Genomic DNA, 24,994 nt, shown 5'->3' with positions numbered 1-24,994 from the left:
CATAATATATGAATATTAAAGCTTCTTCTCTTAATACGGTAGACATGTTTACTGGGCATAATCATCTTAAATATTATGCCGTTAATTATATGGGTATTATTGCACAATGAAGACAAGTACTTAGCAGTTTCTCCTGTCAATTATTTTTCGCCCAGACGCTTTCAAGCCGCGAAGATATGCGCTAAATTGAATATACTGTATTCGCATCTCCATCACCACGCTTTACGTTCCCGTAAACTTAAGCTATTATCAAAATATTATTTCCTCAATAAAATGTCATTAAATTCTGATATAAAAATACAGATTCGATGAAGGAAAAATAATACATATCAAAAACCCTATTACCTTGATTATTACACTTTAACGCTTTTTATAAAACATCTTCCTTAAATATCCTATAATTTCTGAGATATAATTCCATAAATTACCATCTTTATAATAAATTTAATTAATAATTATATAAAAAGAAAATTCATTATTACATAAATAATTACATTTTTATATCTTATAATGTAAAATAACAAACAGTGAAATTTCTATTATTCGTCAGTCTCGGGTCAGACATCGAGATGGGTAAGAGAATGGACAAATAATTGAAATTCCTACCACCACCAAATAACAAATGAAAATGCAATAACAAACATATATTTTTAACCTAGTATATTGTATCATACGAATAAAATAAAAAGATTACAAATGAAAACTGGTCGTGTTATGGCTGCTCCTTATCTTGCTTACCATTACGCAGAGTGTTAAATGCTATTTAAAGGTTAAATCCAAAGCAGGCTCAAGCCGAAACACGATAAACATAAGATTATCTGCTTCCTCTCATGTGGTTTAACTTAAGATAAAATGCAGCACATAGTATTTTTTACCTACTGTATTATCAAAAGCTATCTATAAAAAATCCAATACACTGGCCTACGGTACAAGATAATTCTTCGTAATTGCTAGTACCCTGTAGTTAAATTAATAACACACAGCTAAACAACAGAAATATTTTTTAATAAAGACTGAATGGCATACGATTTTTTACAAACTGCTCAGTAAATTATTCATAACAATACTATATCCTCGCACGGCAATTTTAAACCCTTTCACGACCAATAGATCCTGTAAGCCCCAGTAAATTCGAAGATCTGCTGGATACCTGAATATCTCATTAAAAAAGAAACCGCTGTAGCACCTTTTTCCTACTTATCCCAGAGAAACTATTCTTAAGACGAAAAAAAAAAAAAAAAAATTCACTAAATGTGTACACATAAAATTGGAATACATCGTACACCATCAAAGAAAAAAGAAGGAAAAAAAAAGGCGTATGTAAAAAATAAATTGATAGCGAAAAGATTAAAAGAAAAGCTTTTTGTTGCAATTGCATTCGAAAGTATAATACTGTAGTCTTTAAAACAGTATTTTAGCTTCTTATTCCGAATACAGTGAGCAATTTTCATCATATTTTATTGCGCAATATGGTCTATTTTAAATTATGATTTTTTACTTATTACTTCTTGATTTATTACCGCCTCAAGGACTGACCCATAATAAAAACTGATGGTTAAAAGAGTGATAGGTTAATCCGAGTTCCAACAGCATTTTGTAAAATTAATTTATACTAAATACTCTGCAATTTTCATTAATTAAAATTATATTACACATGAAAATGCAAAGAAAGCAAAGTGTTGGCTGTAACCTTTGTCGAATCAGAAAACTGGTTACAAAACTGAGGCTTAAAGAAACAGCGTTTGACATAATGAATATATGTACATGCTCATAGATGAGAGAATGACGACTACTCGAATAGTACGCTCGATAGTTAAGAAGGCCAACCACATTGAGGGCCTGAATTCCGTCCCGAAAGCACGTTTTTTCATGTTCGGATGTTTGTGGTCATCACAGCTAAGCAAAGAAAAGGAGCATATAATATGAAACACTTCAAGGATCTTAGTGCGGTAGACGGCAGAAAACCACAAGACCCTCCGACCATGTCGCGCGGGTGCTTTTGACCAAACCTGATGCAAAATCAAATTATCACACCATGAGTGTCCACATACTATGAACAGTGACATATGCATTCATTCCCACGATCTAGCGTGTCAAGTGAAAAATATTACAAGGTTAAGTATGATGAAACTAAATGAAGATTCCCTTATAATCACGCCGTCCTTTAAAACGTTGAGAAAAATTATAAGTAAATATTTCACCTCAAAATATCTCATCCATATAACTCTAAAGCCATCAACAATTTGTTCTGGAATGGTAAAAAATCTGATATTAGGTACTTGGCAAGATTGTTCCCGAACTCCGCAGTCCAAAGTATATTTTAAAAATTTTTATTGACATTTAAGGTTATGAAAGACATACGAGATTATTTTTCGAAAACAACGGTACGCGATGAATTCATCTACCTATGTAATAATACGATGCAGTTTAGAAAATAAAGAACAATAATTGCTAGATAATAAAGAACAATAATGTATTGGCAAAAATTTCCTGAAATGCGCAGCAAAGTAATTCATGTGCACTAAAGAGAAGGAAAAAATATAGGTCGCTGTTATATCTATTCAAAGAAGAAATAATACACTGTAATTTTCCTCGCAACAAGTAAAAATGAAGGGGGGGATGGAAAAGCCTTTCAATATTGGTTTTACTTTTTCTATTACTCTCTGTCTCTCTCTCTCTCTGTCTGTCTGTCTCTCTCTCTCTCTCTCTGTCTGTGTGAGTGTGTGAGAGTGTGTGAGTGTGTGTGTGTGAGTGTGTGAGTGAGTGTGTGTGTGTGTGTGTGCGTGTGATTATGGTAAAGCCTCGAGGGCTATCTGCCTAAGGGGGGATGCCTTCGTGGAGGACTTTCTAAGGGAAACTGGGTCGTATACACGTTACACATGGGGAAAACCACGAAAACGCCCATGCAGCCAGCCCGTTCACGGGATTCGAACCTCGAACCGATCTACCAGTGTTCAGCGACTTTACCGCTCGGCCGCTGGTGGGCCTTTTTATTACCCAGTGAATTTAAAATAAGCAGCTTAGTTAACCCACAACAAGGTCAGCAATTACTCATTTTGTTAAACAAACTGCAAATGATTAAACAAAAAGCTCTAATATAATCTTTCTTGGACTATTGAGTTCATTTAACTTATCCTAATTAACACAATATAATCACTCGCACTACCGTAGGCAGATGATACCGTTTCACCTCGCTCATACTTGGCAACCCGTGAACCTAAAAATAAGGATTAAAGAATCCAAAGAATGCTCAATAATGAAAACTAAGCCAATCAAAGAAATAACTTATTACATGCGGAAGAAAAATAATCAACACAGTGCAAAGATAAAACGTTTTTGAGCTTTGATACAAGGTAGATAAAATGCGTAGGTATGAAGATATCTCTTGGTTTCATAAAGAGTGGAGAAGAAAATGGGCGGTAGAAATCGTATGTGTGAACCTGGAAAGCAGAATCTCAAAGGTTCTACACGTAAAATAAACGCGTCTCCAGTCAGTCATTTCACTCTCTTACCACCTCCTTTTCACTTATTTCGCATCTACTTTTATACAACACCGAAAGTAGACTAATTAACTTTTCAGACAGCAACATATTAAACCCCATATTTCTAGCAGGAAATATTTTATTTCACCAGACAGAATCAGGTAGAAGTGGGCGGAACACCAGAATTTTGCCAATGGTCGAATAAGTATAATCCAACCGTATTAACCGTGCAGATTGTGTTAGAGAACACATCAGTTAAAAGATCCGAGGGTCTCACCTTCTCTTCCCTTATCACCAAATTACTCGAGAAGACATTCAGCCAGCCAGTATTTTAAAATCCCCATGCCGCACAAACACCATATACTTACAAACATCCATGACTTCTCTGGGATGCGAACTTGGGTCTAAGGATATTACAGCTAGTCCTGCTGACCACTCTACTGGTTAATTCGGTCTTCACCAGACAAGCAAGTGTGCCGCTATTTTATACCAAACGTGAATCTGTTTCTGATTGCATACTTCCAATTACGAAAAAAACCTAATACGTAGCGTATTCGGAAACTAAGTACCGTTTCATTCTAGCGCCGTCGCCGCGCCGTGGTAGGCGTCCCGCGCATGCGCACTAGTCTTTCTTGTTCACTGACTTTCAATTGTCGCTATTTTGGTTGCTCTATGTTGTGTTTTCAGTTTGCTGTGCACATTCAAAATGTTTAAGACAATTAGTTCTCCCGCTGACTGTGAGATTCGTGCCGTGATTAAATTTTTGAACGCGAGGAATGTTAAACCGGCCGAAATTTATCGTCAAGTGACACAGGTTTACGGTGAATACGCGATAAGTGATGAAATGGTGAGAAAGTGGGTAAGAATGTTTAATGCAGGTCGAACAAATGTCCACGCCGAGGCTCGGAGTGGTCGGCCTTCTGTTGTCACCGATGATTTGGTAAGGAAAGTTGATGAAGCAATTCACGAGAACAGATGCTTCACAATGACAACTCTTTCAGAGGCATTTCCACAAATTTCACGTACTGTTTTGTTCGAAATTGTGTCTGACCGCTCGAATTATCGCAAACTGTGTTTCCGATGGGTTCCAAAAATGCTCACTGATGTTCACAAAACAAAGCGACTTGGTAGTGCCCTGACATTTCTCACGCGGTACAGTGATGAGGGAGAAAACTTTTTAAACTAAATTGTGACAGGTGATGAAACTGGGGTGTGTCATTTCACACCAGAATCGAAACAACAATCGATGGAGTGGAGACACACTCATTCACCGAAAAGTGTGGAGTCGTGGTTATCGAAACTGGCGGGAAGTTTCTTTGACGATGGTATACAAAAACTGGTCACCCGCTATGACAAGTGTTTGATCATTGGCGGAAACTATGTTGAAAAATAGTTTAAGACATGTATTTTCATGTAAAAATAAAATTGGATTCGAAAAAATTGTTTTACTATTTTTTTTTTCAAAACGGTACTTAGTTTCCGAATACGCCTCGTACATACGCGCACATACATATTATACAGGATGTCCGAAATCGGAGTTAAACATTTATTGAGGTTAAAACGTTTTTAAGTGAGTCCTTCCAAAGTTTATGGTTTGTTACGATACGCTACCATGTATTTATTATCCACGCAACAAAATAAAATCTTTGTCTTCCATGTGACCTCACAAAGAGCTAGTTCTAAAAAGTGTAAATATATGATCTTTCAAATTTAATCACTCTTAAGTAATTTCAGCATTTAAATTGCAATATATGAAATTTTTAATACTCATATAAATTATTTTTAATAACACACATATATATATTTTAAACACTTTATAATGCATTTAATGTGTAATACATGAAACTTATAATTATGAGCATTATCATATTTAATAAAAGTCCTTTCTAACGTCATATATTACGTATCCGCCTAACAGAGTCGGCTGGATTTTGCAATTTTTAATAGCAGATATGTTTCCAATTCCAAAGTATCTCAATACTAGGTGGGAATCTCTACAACGACTCTTTCAGAATTATATTAATAGTGTTTCGTAAATATAAAATTTAACGTTTTATGTGGTCGCTCTAAAGCAAAATTTCGAATTAGTAAATATCTATGATATTTTAGCGAGTTAAATACAAATAGTTCCAAACATTTAAGCATAGAATTTTGGAAGATAAACATATTGTCAAGTGAAATTATAAATCTACTAACTACTACGGTTTTTTACCCGATTTGGAATTATTGACGAATAAAAAAAAAACTTCAATTTTGTAAATTTTCTCTAATATTAGTAAAAAAAGGCCTGAATTTTGATCGGTAATAGGCGCTGAAAAGGGTTTTAAATAGGCAAACAATTCTCCATATATCTGGAAAAGATAACGTACTAAACTAAATGTAACTTACTAAAACATAACATTTATTTCTGAAGTTGGAATTTTCCTTTGCGAGCACCATGTAAAACAAGATTTTATATACAGAATCCATCAATCTACAATGCCGAAATTATTTTCAGAAAATGCTCTACCTTATTTTGAGAAATTTAGCAATTGGAATTGCATATCTAAAATCTGTAAGCAATCCGAAAACATTGCAAACTGTATAAACACTACATCTCGTGGGTGCAGGATTTGTCTTTTAATTCCATCACTGGCCATAGCGGTAAAATTGCTACACTGTGACGGCTCGAGCGGGTTCAAATCCCGGCGAACGGTTTAGCTGCATGGGAGTTTTAGTGGTTTTCCCTAACAGTAATACGAATACAAACCAGTTTCCCTTAAAATATCCTCCTCGAAAACATCCTTTCGCTTAAGGATGTCCTCGCGTGTTTTGTTGCACATTTAAAAAAATCTAAAATCAATATCTAGCAACCAGAAGGATTAAAACCGCAAATAAATAGCAGTTCGTTGACAGTTCAGTTTACGTCGGCTGAATGGACTGATTGCATTAGATACGTTCTTTTCCATGTGTGAAATGGAAATATTAGCCAGCTTTCTTTAGAAATTCCTTCGTGGAGGAATCCTTCCTCTTAGGCAAAAAGACCTCAGATGCACTGCCATACTTATTTAAGTAATAATATCAGGTTTTATTAACTAATAATATCAAGTTGCATCTATCTAAGCATCTCCTAAAAATGATGGGAAAATTGCATAGCGTTGCTGTTCGTTCTCGATTATTCAATTATCTGCCCATCATCCAATACACCAGGATTGGAATACTAGTCATTCCACTTCACGTGCCACAACCTCTCGAAAGAACGTTCATATTAACAGGTTTTAAGTGCAGTCGATTCCACAACCTTTTTACAATTATTCCATTATTACAATCCTTATTACAATTATCATTCCACAACATTATAACAAATTTAATTAGTTCATGCTTCGCCCAGTATATAATAACAACCATTCAATGCGAAAACAGTGTCTGTTAAGCATCCTACCAACTAGGTGGCGTATTATTGTCCGTACAATGGACTATATGACTGTTCATATGATTAAAAAGCATTATTTAATCATGGTTAAGAGCAAAAGGGTTATCTGCCGAAAGAATGCTTCTCGCAAAAGGGCACCCTAAGCAGACTAGTCCATATTTACGCTGCCCATAAGAAAAACTTGGCCGTAGTGGTCATGTGCAGTCAGCCCAATAAACAGCCGGGAATAGAACCTAGGACGAATTACCAGTATTTCAAGGTTTTAGCTATTTCGTCAATAGCTAGACCTACTTTTCATGTAAATTTCTCTGTGAAGATTTAATCTTAATATGGCATTTTTTTCTTTAAGATAACCAAATTCAGTTAAACTATATATCAAGAGGGGACAATGTTAAAATGAGAGGTACGATAAGGCATTATCGCATTTCCCTCGTGGGTGGTTTCTCCTAATAAAAGGAGTTAGCACATCCAGATAGCATGTGGAAGAACCCTAGTTTGAATATTGTGGTAGGTGAAGTTGATATTCTACGTTTCTCATTCCCGTAAAGGATAACCAGTCTCTGCAAGATTACAAGAAAGTAATATAGAAAATCAGAAGTGATGTTTAGGTATTAGAAATTATTATACCAAATGTAAATATATAGCACACCTGACACAAGTAAAAGAATTACATAGCTTTATTTAAAAAGAAAAACCTGGGGTTAAACAAAAATCCGAAATATTTAAACTTAATTTTTCAGATCAAATTTTCCTCATATCATTTGCATTTCTACAACAATAAAACTAACCACGATACATTAAGGACGCAGCATTTCTTACAGAAATTATTCTTCTGCTCATCTAAGAAAGATGGCCGAAAGAGTCGACTGAATTAGTAAATCTGAAAATCTGTCTCACCCGCAAAAAAGAATTTTTTAATTATCACTCAGAATTGACGGATTATTTCGATTACGTTATGTCTGTATGCCTAAGGAATGTTATAGCTTCTTGAAAGATATCAAAGGCAAACGAAATCGTATCCACCTCACACAGGTAAAAAAACCATAAAAACTCTACGCAGTCACCCCGTTCGCCGGGATATAAGCCCGGATCGAATTACCAGTGTTCAGTGCTCTTGCCGCTGGTGAACCCAATATGAAACAGAAAAATAGTTCTTTCCACTCTCAGAAGAAAACTTCAAATGAATTAAGCTACTCAAAATAGATACCATCACAAAACTCAAAAAACACGCTATTTTCATTGCTAATAACACGGAGATCACTGAAAACGCAATACTTGGGGGAAAGAGAAGGATTATCACGAAATCTCGTACTTTCATGACTAGCATACAAACATTCGGCCAATGATTGGACTCAGGTGATCTGCTTCAATAAATCGCGCTGTTTCCGATCTGATGGCCCAGGTCAAGTTTTATATAAATTTTACATTCATATGAGAATGTATATATATATATATAAGCACAACTGCTATTTATTTATATACACACACGTGATACATATAGCTTTATGAGAGTGAGTTCAGTCTATATGAAACTCAGTACCATTACGTATGTCGCCGTGAGTAAGCATGTTTGGGCGCAATTCCCTTTTCAGAAAATGAGAGATATTACTCATAAGCTCCATTTTTTAATGACATTTCCCTTAATGCTTAGCACTGGAACTGACGTGCGTAACTGCTCCTTTAAAAGAACGAATTGCCAACATTTTAAAGCTTTAGTATTGGGCTAATAAACTTATCAGAACATAGAGAATTAATTTTTTTAATGACGAAAACTAAACAATAAGGAATCCCCTTCATGAAAAAATAAATGGTACACAATTAGCATACTAAGACCTCCACAAATTCATTTACTAAAGAGTATTTTTATTCCAGACACCCCCCTTCTCACATTAGGCTTGGCAAAAATCCCCCCCTTCTTCACATGACTAAATAATGTAAAGCTCTGATCACTGGATTGAAATCGAAAAGGTAACTTCCTGCCACATTGCTCACAACTGAATTTTTACGATACCCACTCATTTGATGAATCGTATATGATGGAAGCAGACTGTATGTTAATAAAACACACTGCTAGCAGTACTTCATTAAATAGTTTTGTTTACATTACATGGGTCATAAAATTCATAAGATTTTAACTTAAATTCAATATTCATATGTTTTAAGATAAACTTTTATTCGAAATATATTAAAATAGCTACTAAAAATACAGAGTATAAATCGGCAGCTGTTTGCTCACCTCAGCCTTAAAGGGAAAAAAAAATTAGCAAAAAACTTCAATATGAATACATAATCACTACAAATACTTTAAATTCAACTCCAAGCTAAAATGTTTATGCAATTAAATTATGCACAAAACCTATGATTCAGTTCAAACCCTAAATAAAAATGCAGTTAAATGTATGCTAAGAGTTTTAAAGGTAGTTAAAAAAACTGCACTTTTACTTTATTCAAGATGTTTTTAAAATGTGAACAAAAATATGTGTTGGTCCTTTTACCAATGTATGGGAAAGAGCATATCACCATGCAAAACATACATTTTAAAATCTTTAAAAACAGCTGCTTCTTAAGACATCTATAAAGAGTTATTATAGTTCTCTTCAGCAATGAATTACATTTACAATATCATCGTCATTATAGAAACAGAACATCAAAACTGAAGTTTCCTAGTTCTAGCTCTTCCTGAATTTACAGATCATAATAATTTTACACAAATGCACTTTTTAATGTTTTACTCTAAAGAATATGTTTTGAAGATACATTCACTAACCTAACTTATGATAAGCACTTTCCTTTCATCAGATACTGTTATAACTCTGTAATCAAAAAATTCTAAATTTATACTTTTGCCTATGTTTAGCATTACTCTCTATCACATTAGAAATCAAGTCTTAAAATCCCCCTTTTACTTTAATCATTATTTAAATTATATGTCTTTAACCACTTACTTACCCAAACTTTCTTAAAACATACTACAGTACAATTATTTTCTAACTGTACAGCATTCTTATAAGAAACATTTTACAATTTTAGATTTTTCTAAATTATCATACCGATTCTTTCAAATTTTTCTTACATTCATGCTTCTTATATTTTTGTATTCAGCTGCTCAAAGACATTTAAAACTTACTTAAAATATTAAACATATATAAGTATCTATAAAAATTCTAATCCTTATGTGCTTCCACAGAATGTCAGTTTCTAGAGGGAAAAAAATCCCCCCCTTTAGAGTGGTCGGTTAATTTTTAATGCATATGTTTAAATAAATGAAATTTTATGTACTAGTGCTTTTCACTTTTAATGCTTCTGTACATGAAGTGTGCAAAATATTTTTAAGTAGACATTATTCACATAAAGATATTCAATTTAAATCAAACTACACAGGTAAATAGAAAAATAGCAGAAATAAAGCCATTTTTTTAAAATAGCTATTAAAAATGCTGATCAACAAATTACTTAATTCTCTGTTGTAATAAATGCATACATATCTACAATAAAAAATAAAATTTTTCTGGTGAATTATTAAAAGTTTTTAAGTTTAGGCTAGTAGTTGTACATATATTTTATAATTACGGTGTGCATAACTGAATTATGTATACCTGAAAAAGAACATTAAGAAATTTTAGCAATAAAGCTTTACTTCAGATGTAAAGCTGAACTTCTGATAATAACCTAACATGAACTGAATTGCATTTTTCATCAATAATAACTCATCTTAAGGGCAGCCAGCTAATCCGGGACATTTTCTCCTTCAAAAACATTTACTTGATGAGAAAAAACACCAACTGTGAATTCACTTTTCTTAACATCCTAAACAAAAGTAAATGATAATTTACTATTTATAACACTTAAATGCAGGACATGTGCCTCGACATCCATGTGCAAAATAACATTTTACATCAGCAGCAAAGGTTTATATTTTTTACACATGCCACTTTTAATATGCTTTCTCAGTTGGAATCAAGCAAGGTATCTTCTAATGCGTTGTAATCTTAGTTACTGAAACACAAAGCCAAAATTCACTCCTCAACACATCCAGGAAATTCTAAATAGGTTAAGTTATAGCTAATAAATATTATAGGTTAGAAATAATATTAACAGCATGACACTCATAGAATATCTCCCTTAGCATGCATATCATTAAGAAAACTTTTAAAAAGAACTGGCTTATATTAACATAAGCATGATGAAAACTGCAAGAAAAAATGCCAATGCAGCAGTTAGTTTTGCCGAAAATGAACTCTATGCAAAACTACCTACATGCCATCCTTTTAACCTCTTAAGTCAATGGTGAATCCTTACCTAATAAAACCTAATGAAAAATGTGATATGTTCTGTTTTATTTCAATTACCAACACCATTCCATAAAAAAGATACCAAAATGGGAAATGCAATAGACTCCATGATAACAAGTAAAAATATTTCAGCAAGATCATGACTTTTTTTATTATTATTATGGCACAGCACACAATCATATCTGCCAAAGTGAGGAATGACCAATGGAGGACTTTTAAGGCAAATTGGCTCATATCCACATTATGCAAGGGAAAAACCATGAAAAAGCCCAAGCAGCAGGATTCGAACCCTGGACCAAACTGCAAGTGTTCAATAACTTTTTTAACACTCGCTCACTGTGACCCTAGATTCTGATATTTGTACACGGAAATTATGCGTTTTAACTAATACTTTACACTACATATCTACATGAACAGTCTTTAAAATAATTTCGAACATCAGTATCTATATCAAATGATCTGAAACTGTATAATTTAGCTATCATAAATTATCCAACAATTATACTCAGCAAATTAACCAAAATGAACTTCCCAAGAAGCTACTCTTAGTACTGATACCACAAGTATAAAACTTATGCAATAATTAAATCAACGTGGGCACACAGTCATTTAAAATACATTTTAACATGTCTAACCATCTCACAACATGTAATTAAAAAACATTTCATACATTTAAACATTGCAGCCGAGTTATAATAACTTGAAACTGATGGGTGAAAAAAAGAATTTCAAGTAATCAAAAATTCCACTTATTAAGAAAGTTTAACATTAGTTTCTTGATAAGGCCCACCACAGCTAGCTGTAAAAGCTGCTGAAGACTGGTAGTTCAGTCCGGGGTTCGAGTTCCAGTGCAGGTATGTGCCTTCTCGTGATACCCACGTTCCAGTTTCCCTTAAAAAGTCTTCTACAGAGTATTCCTCCCTTTCCCTGCAGTACCTAATAGTGGAGCATGTAATAAATAATAATTTCTTTATAAGTTCAATGTTTCTTCATTCAACTGCACTTGAAATTTTGGTTTACCAGAGTTCAGTTAACAAAAGACCTAAAATACACAAAAAATTTAAAGCATGTTTGTTTTAGGAAGGATGCTTTAAAGTAGAACTTTCTTTGCAAAATAAGCACATTATACATTTAAACCTTAAAAACATCCATGCAGCTAGCTTATGTTGCTAGAAAGAAATACAAGTGGGATTCAACTGCCAGAGTGTGTATGGTCACAGGCACATGGCTCTTAATATGTATCAAATATTTTTGCAATAAAACAATATTAAAATACACAGGTCTCTAAATCACAAATAAGGCCCACCAGCGGCCAAGCGGTAAAATCGCTGAACACTGGTAGTTCAGCCCGAGGTTCAAATTCCACGAATAGGCTAACTGCTTGGGTGTTTTCGTGGTTTTCCCCATGTGTAACGTGTATATGAGCCAGTTTCCCTTAGAAAGTCCTCCACGAAGGCATCCCTCCCTCGAGATAGCCCTCGAGGCTTTGCCATAATCACACACATACAATGTAGTCTTTACCCTATCACATGGCACACATTAAGTTGATAGTCAAACTCTTTGCATTTCTGGGGCACTGGGCAACAGAAGCTTCGATGCAAATCTTCAAAGGAAATCACACTGCATATTTATAACAAATTTGCACATATGGAACTGCAGGGCCTAAAAATATTTCAGCAGCTGGTTCAAACAACACATTTGGCAGGAACTGAGGAGCTGAGAAATGGTTAGAAGGAAATGTCACTAGTACGTGTTGAAACTGCATACTCTCACCATCCTCCACTTATCAAATCAAAACTTGAATACTCCCTCTTTCAAATGATAAGTGTTTCATTGAAATACTATTGGCCATTATTGAGACATAATGATTTGAAATTGCATGAATACCATAGAGAGGGTATATTTAAAATTGCTACTACAATCTAAAATTTTGCAAATTTAATTAACGCTAAAAATTATAACAAATGAACACTAATTTAAGCTTTAAAGACAGACATTTTCTTAACTAATTGAGGTTCGAAAGCAATTTACCAAAACTAAGGTTAAAACAAAATTAAATTTTAACATTTAACACAGCTAGCATATGAAAGCTACCTGCCTTCAAATGGAATGTCTTCACAGCAGAGCTAACACAGCTAATATTCATGTTGCACATAAGGTAACCCCCAAAAGCTACACAAAGCCTACTATTTGCTGAGAGCAGAATCTGGGAATCCAATCTACTACTGGTGAGTCAGGCACAGTACCATTAGTACAAGATAAAAAAATATGTAAAGCAAAATTTTTATTTTAATTTGCAATAGTCGCTTAACTCTCCATTTTAATTTAGCTATTTCGTACTCCTAAATATAATAACTGCTTATATAAATCTCTAAACTACATCATTTCCAAATTAATCCATGTCATATGATTTTTGCATAATGATATGGTGTAAATAACTTAAAAAATTTTAGTCAATCAAGATAAAGCAAGCTGAAATCTTTTTAGGAACAACAACTTTTTTTACTTACCACCCAGGCTTTTTTTTTTTTTTTTTTTTTTTTTTTTTAGAATGTATCATGTGCCTGCCTTGCATCCAGCTAAAACATCGGTCACCACTTAGCTTTCTATTTCATATTTGTCATGTGTTGCAAGATGTAGAAAAGTTACAAATATAATTAAGAGTGGGTATGCAGATTTTACTCATTGCCATGTGCAGATTCATAATAAGAATGTGCATCTCAAGAATGGTTTTGCTCAGAAGTAAATTGTCACAAGGACTACATCTGACTGTAACTATGCAGTTATATACTATCACCATCTGTAACCTCAGCCATAATTTAAAATATCTCAATTCTTCATCTAAATCATCATATATTAATAAAAAAAATTGACACTAAATTTTAAGATGCGGCATATTAGAAATAAATCTGCACGACACAGAAAATGCATGTTGACCCCATCAATACTACAAAGGTATTTGACAATTTGCAAACAAATTTGAGTGGAATATTTGGATAACAGCAGAACATGCAAGGGCTATCAACTTAAGGGAATGAGTGCCTTCATGGAAGATTTAAGAGGAACTAGCTTGTATTCATGTTACACATGCAAATGATAAAAAATCTCAGATAGCCAGCCCACTCCTTAGGATTAAACCCAGCCAAATTACCAATGCCCAACAATTTTACCGCATAGCCTAATGTGGGCTGATAAGAAACTAATTCAATCATGTCCCATATCAGTTTCTACAGCAACTCACCTCTTAATGACAGACAAATTATGGCACCATTAAATAAATCCATAAGGCCACAATAAAACATATCAGATCGTTATGCCTTAAGAGGTTGCTGCCTGGCATTTTCTTGTTAAAGCGGCATTTTGGAGAAATTGAGCAACAAATTTAATTAATTTGACAAAAACTAAAAAAACACTAAGGCACCCTTCAAAAACAGTAAAACCGCAATCTTATAATATTTACATGTTACCCAACTTATGAATGTTTACAGATATGGACAACTTGTTTTCAAAGAATGACGTGTGTGTGTGATTATGGCAAAGCCTCAAGGGCTATCTGCCTAAGAGGAGGGATGCCTTCGTGGAAGACTTTCTAAGGGGAACTGGCTCGTATACACGTTACACATGGGGAAAACCACGAAAACGCCCATGCAGCCAGCCCGTTTGCGGGATTTGAACCTCGGACCGAACTACCAGTGTTCAGCGATTTTACCGCTCGGCCGCTGGTGGGCCCTTCAAAGAATGAAATTTATTCATATTCAAAAAAGGTTTGGAGGTTCATTTTTTTAAACAACCAAAACCCAAATTCTGGAAGGTCTGCTAAATGTCTGCACTAAATTATATGATATATTACTGTTGTTCTCCCTATGTACATGGTGATCTGTTTTTGCTTTAAAAAATCCCAGAATTTACAAATTTCACATTGTCTGTTGTGGATGTTGACATACAGTGCTATCATCTTATTTACAACCAGAGAAAAAGAAAACCTGCTCAGACAAGTTAAGACACACAAATTCTTGTGAAAAACACTTCAGAAATTAATTTTGCTAGCCCATCTAACATGCTAACTTCTTCCACTTCTCATCACAAATGTTTTATTTATTATTCAAATATCTAGTATTTAAAATGTATTATTTATTTAAGTATTTTAATTGTTTATCTAACAGTATTTACAGCTCTCATCTCACAAACACTGTTAGGAGATATATGCAGCAAACGTAACATTTTGTGAATAAATTCTTGGTACGAACAGTCATTTAGAATGTAACTTATTTGTAAAGTAGATAACATCTTCATTATAGTGTTTAATGTGCACAATGCCATATTTACGCAATCCTCCGATTTTTTTAAGTGAAAACAGAGCGATATGCACATGGACAGAACAAAGGTACCATTTTCTCTTGCCCTACATATTGCCATCACAGAAATATTTATCAGCAAACATTATCAACATAACTAAAGAAAACAATTCAAAATACAAATCTGAATTCTTAAATAAGGTTATATGATGCATTAAGCATTATACGCACTAAATTATACGATACATTATTGTTGTTCTCCCTTTGTACATGGCGATCTGCTTTTGCTTAGAAAAATCCCAGAATTTTACATATTTGGCATTGTGCACATTCAGTACTATAATATATAGTACATTACTTTTACTACAAGTTTACTATTATTATTATTACTGACAGTACAAGTTTGGCAATTCTGGTAAGTAATCTTCTGATTCTGGTGAGAGTGAGATGGCCACTTTTAACAAGGAAGTACTGGCTGTCTTCATACAGGACTTTGCATATGTAGCCCTTGTAAAAAAATCATTAAAACTTCCTGTCAGTTAGTGAATTTCTTCCCAAATACTGTTTTCTACTTATGCATTACACCTGAAATTTTGAGCAAAATTGATTAAAATATGTATCTCTGCATCATTCAAACTTTAAATAATATTCTAATTGCTGATGATTAACCGAAAATCAAGCTATGCACATCTTTCATTTATCAGAACAAAAAATTTCATTTTATGTACAGGAAATTTAATATAAATCATATAACTAAGTTCAGTGAAGCATATGCTATATATGCTTATAAGTAATATGAATTCTTTGTGGAAATAGCTCTCAATTGTTTTATGATAAACTACCTGCCTAATAGGAAGGTAGCCTTCATGAAAAACTCTCTGAAGGAAACTGGCCTTATATTAGCTTATTGTGTCCCAATATAACAAACACATATGGGAAAGGGGCCCCACTAGTGGCCGAGTGGTAAAGTTGCTGAACACTAGTAGTTTGGTTCGAGGTTCGAATCCCACGAACAGGCTGGCTGCATGGGCATTTTCAGGGTTTTCCCTATGTATAATGTGTATATGAGCCAGTTTCCCTTAGAAAGTCTTCCGTGAAGGCATCCGCCTCCCATTAGGCAGGTAGCTGTCGAGGATTTGCCGTAATCACTAAGCCAAACCATACAGATAAGTATGTGTACGATATGCAGTCAGCTTGTTCACTGTTCATTTGCCAGAAAGAGTACCTGGAATATAAATAACCACAGCTTTGATCATCAGTGATCTTCATATACATAAGTTAGTTTTATGGTAAAATATTTTCATAAGCAGATGCAAGTTAAATATTGCAGTATTTTCTGATTATCTGCATAATGGCCAGTGCTAGGCCATTTTGCCACTTAAGGCAATCTCTGCATATCCTAAATTTTAATGCTCAGTGCCTCATTTAAATTCTTAAAATTTTGCCATCCCTAAATTCTACTACTCAGAGCTCCTTTAAATTCTTAGAACATCTGCATCGGTTCACATTCCCCAGTTTCAACATGCAAAAGAAATGCTTTGTCTTCGGCATATTTTCAAGTCTACATACAACAGCCAACACATGCATGCACATATCACACATGTGTTCAAATGCACAAGAATTTACAGGCTTTATCTTTAACCATCACTTCACTTAGCAGTATCTACTAGTTGCAAAATAGCAAATAAAGGCTATATAAAAGTTTAATTTTCTTCGTGAAATTTGTTTCTTGTAAAATGCATCTTTCTGATGTTATTTAAGAACAAAGAGGTACCTACGAATCATAAGGACAGCTAAACAAACATTTCTCATCAATTCACAAAGTCATCAATTCATTGCAGACTTTTTATAGGTATGTGAATAATCAAAAAGTACCAAATCTCTCTGGGCAGTCTAGTTAATAGTGGAGGCTGATTGCTTGTCTGAAGTCCAAGGTGCAGGTTCAAATCCTGAATAATGCTCGATTGTTTGTGTGTGTGTCATTCCTTAACCCCCTCTCGCAAGTGCTATATAGATCTACTTCCTGGGGCAACACTCTCGCTGATGAGACAGCCAAATGACAAATGAGTTTGGCTATTCAAGCTGAATGCTTGAAAAAATTGTCCAATCATATGACCCAAAAAAATTTTTCAAATTTAGAACTTTACATAGTAAAAATTACATAATTAAGAATGAAAATGTTACGTCAAAAATTAGAATATGCAAGCCATATATGCCATAAAAATGAAAACTTGGAAAAAAATGATACAACATTTAATAGTGAAATCTGTAACAGATTAAATATTCCTATTTGATAAGGCAAAGCAAACTCAAAATTACATAATGCAAAAGCACATCAATAGAAACCCCATGAAGCCATCAAGGAAAGATCCCAAAATGAATAACCAGTTATAATGGTTTTAGCCACTCTGCCACTAGTTAACAATTTTATGATAGAAGGCTTGTAAGGTGTAACTGGATCAACATAAATATTTTCCGAGTAGGCAAAAGCATACAAGAACTATCTACCAAAGGAGAAAGATGCCTTTTGTGCAACACTTTCTAATAGCAACTGGCCATTATTTGTATTACATATGAGGAAGGCCAAGAAAACACACATGCAGTCAAGTATTCAAACTATTAGTGTTCGATTTCACTCTTCAGCTACTGGTGGACCAATATCAACATAAAAATGTTCTTTTATGTCACAAGAGACAGATTTATATTTTTAAAATGAAATTATAATGTATAAAAATACTTCAAAATGTTTGATTTCATTTAATAAATTTTACACAGTGAGGCAATATCTAGCTCATCAACAGCTAATATAGTTTTACATGACATAATGGATAAAACAACAGCTTTTTACTCTGGATGTGCTGGATTTCCATAGCCTAGGAAGACTAAGCATATTTTACTTTCCTGTCATTAAACACTCACATGAGTACTCAGCAGCTGCTTAGAAAAGAAGGTAGAAGGACTGCCCAGCCTGCCAAATGCAGAGGGATGCCAGGGACACCATAACGAATAATCAAAATACATTTAAAACACTAAAATGCACCTTCTGCGAAACATTTTATCATAATTTTGCTAGTTTTGGGTTTTATGGTAGGAAAATGCCAAATACAGACCAACCCAGCACATCTAAAACTGGTGGCAAAGAATCAATGGAAAACATTTTTCAATTTTTCCACATGCATTTCTTTACAATACAGAATGTCATTTACCGTGCCTGTAGACATACCACAGTATTCACACAGAAATAAAAATTGAACCTGTTCAATAGAAATTGGTCCAACTTAAAAAAGGAATTATCAAAGTTCAATATATGTTACCAGATGTCCATATTAGTACATCACAAACAAGATGCAAACAAAGTTGTCCAATAAGAGTACACATTTCTGGCACTAGCTTTAACATGATTACATATTAGTTTTATATAATTAGAATCTGTAGGCAGGCATTTAAATTGAGATAGCTAATTAAGTATAAATTTTATTAGATTTAAAAACCAAAATCAATAAATAAGTTCACCAGTTTTAAAGTAATAATCATAGGTTAACATAATGATCTGGTTTGTTGGATTACGGCAAAGCCTCGAGGGCTATCTGCCTAAGGGAAGGGATACCTTCGTGGAGGACTTTCTAAGGGAAACCAGCTTGTATGCATATTACATATGAGGAAAAGCCATGAAATTGCACATGCAGCCGATTCAAACCTCAGAAAGAACTACCAGTGTTCAGCGAATTTACTACTCAGTCGTCGATAGGCCAGTTTTCATAATGAATATTTATTTATATTACATTTCAGAAAAAAATTTTTGTGGAAGACCGCATGGTTCAAAACTAAGCATTTTTCAAAACTGTTGAAAATTCTTAATAAATTTATTTAGCTATTTTAAAATGTGTGTGGAATTTTATTTCCAAAGATACCAGTCAATATACCATTCGCTGAGTATGCATGATCTTTAGCATCACACATTAAAAGCCTAAAAAAAAAAAAAATGTTTTAAAACCTTAAATATATTAACAAATTTAAGAATGACAGCTGATGATTCCGAAACTTAATTACGGCATGCTGATAACAAATAACATTATCCCAATGTTAATCATCACATTTGCGTTTTGAAGTAATCAATATGACATAATTCCAATAAAAAATTAAAAATATCCAATGCTCCAGTAATGACTGGAGGTTCAGATATTTTAAAATCATATGTGTATGCATGTAGGTAGAAAAACATATGTATGGGAAGCAGAATTTATGAGCTGCAGATATTGCACTGGGCAGCGAAACATCTAGCACTAGCCCTGCATGTGTATGTGTGCATTAAATGTGTAAGTGTGTATGCATGAAATGAATGTGTATGTATGTGTATGTATGTGTATATACAGACTTAAAGATTCTACAGTTAAAAGTAAACTGAAGTCAAAGCAAGGTTATTCCTCAACAATATTAATATTAACAATCATGTATAAGAGGTTTAACACAAAATTAAAATTAAAATTAGAATTCATGGTAGTACAAACTCTAAAAATAAAAATAAAAATGCAAAAAAATACAAGATAATAAAAATATAAAAATAATAATTAATCTCCTTTTACTGAAACTCCAATTCAGAACTCATCACGGGAAAATGAATTAAAGTTTCACAAAAGTCAATTAATATGTTTCGAAAACATGTTTCATTTGAGATCAAAACCCGAAAAAGAATCTCTTAAATTTTTATTCAAGGCACTAAAATTCATATAAAAGTAAAAAATGGAATCTAAAATGTACCAGGATTTTCCCCACATGCCTTCGAAACACATGGTAAAATTAATAAAAACATAACATTGTGCTCAATTGATTACTAAAAAAAAAAAAAAAAAAAACACAAAACTTTACATTATATACAAAGACCATTCAAAAAAATCAAATTGGTCTAAAATAACTCTATGCAAATCCGAAATTCAAAAGCAAATGAATATAAAGAGTAAAACAAATATTTATTTGCAAATCTGAAATTCAAAAGCAAATAAATATAAAGAGTAAAACAAATATATACCTTTATATTTATTTGCTTTTGAATTTCAGATTTGCATAGAATGATTTTAGATGAATTTGATCTTTTTTAATAATCTTTCTACATAAAGTAATGTTTTGTGTTTTTTTTTTGGGGGGGGAAGTAGTCAATTTAGCACAATGTTATGTTTTTACTTGCTTTATTAAATGTTTCGAAGGCGTATAGGAAAAATAATGGTGCATTTGTGATTCAAGTTTCCAGTTTTATATGAATTTTAGTTACTTAAATGAAAATTTTAAGAATCTTATTTTCAGTTTTTGATCTCAAATGAAACACATTTTCGAAACATGTTAATCGACTTTCGTGAAACTTTAATTCTTTTTTTCCCTGATGAGTTTTGAATCGGACTTTCATTAAAAGGAGATTAATTATTATTTTTATAATTTTATTATCTTATATTTTTTCCCCTTTTACATTTTTATTTTTAGTTTGTATTACTGTGAATTCTTATTTTAATTTTGATATGTATGGATTTTGTGTTAAACCTCTTATACACAATTGCTAATATTAATATTGTTGAGGAATAACCTTGCTTTGACACCAATTCACTTTTAAATTTATCATCTTTAATTTTATTTATTTCAGTCCTGCAGCTATAGTGCAGGATGGGTATAAAAATTTACCTTAAATTTTAGCCTCTTCTTGCGTTTCTTTTTGTATTTATGTGTACATATAGACAGACACACATAATGCCTGTATATAATATGGGAAAACTGTTAAAAAATTATATTGAGAGAAAATCCAGGTCACAGACGAGTTTATGTCACTCCAACCCTTATCTTATAAATAATTCTAAAGTTTATAATGTGGTGAATTATGAATTTTCAGTAATTAACATTGATATTGTTACATTCATCACATAAAACAGCAACAGCAGTAGAACAAATGAAACTAGTAGAAGAACAGTAGAAATTCAATTACTCAAACTAAGATCGATTAATATTTTCAGTGAATCGAAATGATGAGCAACCTGTAGAATTCAAATTAATATTAAATTTTCTCTGTAAAATACATTAGCTTTTTCATTCTCTTCAGTTTCCAATTATCAATATTTGATTGTGTTTAATAAAGAAATAAACATAACACATAACTTTTTTCAGCCAGGAAAAATTAATCACTAGTCTTTACAGGAAAGCAATGCAAAAATCAGATCTGATTTGATGTTCAAACACTTTTTCTAGAAACCTATGTCAGAGAAAGTCTTCTAGACAGTTTCTATTGTGATTGGTTTTGCTACTGTAATGAAAAAAAAAAAAAAAAAAAACTATTTCACACACACACAAATTATATCATACAATGACTGCTCCAAAGCATCTTATTGCTTTCTCTCAACTACTATAATCAGCAGATGATCTCATCCTTCAAAAAGTTTTACTCTACATTATTATGAAACACTCTTAACTTAGAATATATAAATCTCAGCTAATTATAAATGAAGTGACCTGTACTGAAAAGTCGAGTAAAAAATTCAAGTCACTCGAGATGTATAATCGTAACTGCTAACTATTTTGAAGTTTTCGGACTTGTACTAAAGATACAATGGCATTAATTTTTAACCATAAATTTATGATATTGTTATAAATTATAAATGCAGAACTTTTGTTTATAACAAGTAAAAATTTATAACTGAATTATTCATTAAAATAACAGTACAATATCAATAATATACAATGTAGGTAATATATTTCATGACATTTCAGTATTTACATATTTTTAAAAAGTTACAGATACTGCATTCAAACAAAACTAATATTTAAAAAGAAATGAGCTAAAAAAGCTCTAAACCAACAATATAACTAAAATTCAGCTTTATATAAACTAATCAACAAGGAAAAAATACCTGTCCTTTGTAAGCATTACACATTAAGATATAAATTTTATTTTATGATTTTTTTAAGAACAGATGCAAGCATTCAAAAGTATTATAAAAATTTAAAATTTTACATACTATCACTTCATTCCATATCAAATTATAAAGAACAAAACAGAAATTGTCTATATTGCATTCATGAAAAAAAAAAAAAAAAAAACAGAATATGCCAGAATGCTACATTATACATTTTATAATTTTAAATTGTTTTTAATTGTTTGTTTAAGATCTAATTTGTATGCTTAATGAGCATAAAAAGATATCAGACACAGTTCACATGAACAGTAACTGAAAAAAAAAAAACATTAAATAATCTCAGTTTTAAGTAAGAAAGTTAAGTCAGCCTATATGCAAACATTTTCTGAAAATTTTAGAAATAAAGTTCCTGTTCAAAAAAGAAATTTTGAAAATGCGAATACGATTTGGTTTAATCGAAAGTAAAGTATCGCAATATTCCTTTTTTTTTTTAACTAATTCGGAAAACCCGAATAACTAAATCACTAGAATACCTAATATTGTTCTTTACAGTGAGTGACTAAATTAAAACAAAATAAATAATGCTGAAAAATGTACTATAACGGCGATGATAAGTCATTAAAATACAAATTATTACTATAATAGCAACGGTAATAGTAAATCTGAACCACGCTGTTTGATTTGCCTGTAGCAGACGATGCTGCGGAGTAGGTGAGCTTGGCAACAAATGTAAACAATGTGAGCAGCATACTGCTACCACTCGTTGCTAATAACAAATTCAACAGTTTAAACTTCTGGTTCATCATAGCATTCAAAAGATACAGAAGAAACACTGTATCTTCATTACAGGTAGGCTATTTCTTTGGGTAATGTATACGCTGTTTTACTTTATTTAGTTTTTAAACCGGGAGTTGCTGACCTTGACAGTTCACGTCTACATTTCTAGTCTAACCCTTTCAGACTTGTTATAGTTGTATATTGATCAGAATTATCAAGTATTTTGGCTAGTAATTTGGAAAAAGTTTTATAAAACATGCCTCAGAAAAGTGTGGATCCTACACAAAGTTTTGATTACAGCCATTCTATATCATCGCTAAACATGCCCATCTCCTACTATTATAGGCAGGAAATAGCAAAGTTCCATGTGTTATGGTGAAGGGCAAAGATGTTTAACGATACAACTGGTTAGTGACATATTCAGTTTGAAAAAATATACCTTTCAGACGCATATATATCAATCATAATAAATTGGACAAGTCAAATAATCGGCTAAGACAACATTTCGTACAGCATCTAAAAGCTATCCTACTAACCTGTGTTTCTGCAGCTTCAGTCAAGGGGGTCTGGGTGTTGGCTGCCACCCATGCCTCTGCAAATGTTTCCATTGCAGATTGGAAATCCATTGCACTGGGGCTGAGAGGTTATGGCCTGGAATGTTTACATTGACCACGAGGAAACTACGTCCTACCCTGACCCTTCAACAGTCTGAGAGCATTTCGAACCATGACGCCTTGTTGACTGAGAACCGTATCATGAACTCGCGTACAAAACGCATGTTCAGAAAACAAATAGTTCGTCGAAAATATTATTTTCTTATAATTTTTATGCTCCAGAATCCAAAAAAAACTCTCATATAATTTTGCACATTTTAGAATCATATGATTTTCTGTGCATAAAGTAATTTATTAATAAAATGAAAAGTAAATATCTCAAAATAGCTGAATGAAGCGTAAGGATACAAACTGAACGTAGAGAGCAGGCTCCTGTCTACGACCCGCCCTCTAGTGGAATTATGCCTACAACGAAATATCCGCGCAGCTCTTGAAAGGGTTGCAGTATTTTAAATATTTTTCATTGTTGGTGAGTCATACATATGAACGAATGAAAAACAGATGTTGTATTATGAGTATATGAATACGTACATTAATACCAGATTTTAAAAATGAGATATTGATAAATTTCTGTTTCTTTTTATTAGCTTTTTTTTATTTTATTTTAATTTTTTGTTATTTAGGCAACTGACAATTTTAAATGCAAAATAAAAAAGCGAAAACAGCACACGATATTTTTTTAATTTTTATTATTGTTTATAAGTTTATGTTTTCTTAACGTCTTCCGGCAGAAAATTTCTAAATTTATTAATAAAAAATCAGAAAAGTTTTATCTTCAATTTTGTTTACATTTCTACCTGAGAATGTGTCCAAAGGCTATATGAGAAAATTCCAAAATGTGAAATATTGAAAACGAGGATTTAATTTGCGCTATTACGTTAAGAAGTTTATTTTTCAAGTCTTATTGAATATCGGACCTACGCTGAATGGTAAGATAAAATTTTATGAAATTAATTTTAATATTTGTCATTCGTTTTCCTTGTGGTAAATTATCGTTTTAAATGGGAAAGTTAAGCTCAAAGATGTAGAAGTAATTTAAATTAAACGCGCAGTTTATTAAAAAGAATTTATTGTATGTGAATGTTAGGCCGGCTTTAAGCATTCTATTCGATTTCAGGCGATAATTGCCAGAGGTAGAAATGAAATAAAAAGTTGCTTAACATGAGATTTGAATGCAAAATTTCATAGGGTATTAAAAAAAACTGCTTTAATTAGTAATATTAAGAGTTAAG

General features: G+C 32.6%; 1 protein-coding gene across 4 annotated transcripts in view; it reads right to left on the bottom strand.

Annotated features, from left to right (window-relative positions):
* LOC118180028 (homeobox protein dve-1-like) overlaps positions 1–24,124 on the bottom strand; it is a 340,210-nt gene extending 316,086 nt beyond the window's left edge. For 2 of the 4 annotated variants that reach the window (XM_085808545.1, XM_085808546.1), the window contains exon 1: positions 23,685–23,926. In XM_085808545.1, the coding sequence (XP_085664671.1) occupies positions 23,685–23,774 (90 nt within the window). In that variant the 5' untranslated portion in view covers positions 23,775–23,926. Of the gene's footprint in view, positions 1–23,684 lie in introns of all 4 variants that reach the window. The other 2 variants (XR_004760107.2, XM_085808547.1) reach the window with 2 other exon arrangements.
* Positions 24,125–24,994: the final 870 nt, after the last annotated feature.

This window comes from Stegodyphus dumicola, chromosome X1 (assembly GCF_044657685.1).
Source record: "Stegodyphus dumicola isolate Sdum_Otavi_A_Nest chromosome X1, ASM4465768v1".
Classification (NCBI taxonomy): domain Eukaryota; kingdom Metazoa; phylum Arthropoda; class Arachnida; order Araneae; family Eresidae; genus Stegodyphus; species Stegodyphus dumicola.
Note: the sequence above shows the minus strand (reverse complement) of the source record. Positions and strands in the feature narration are given on the sequence as shown.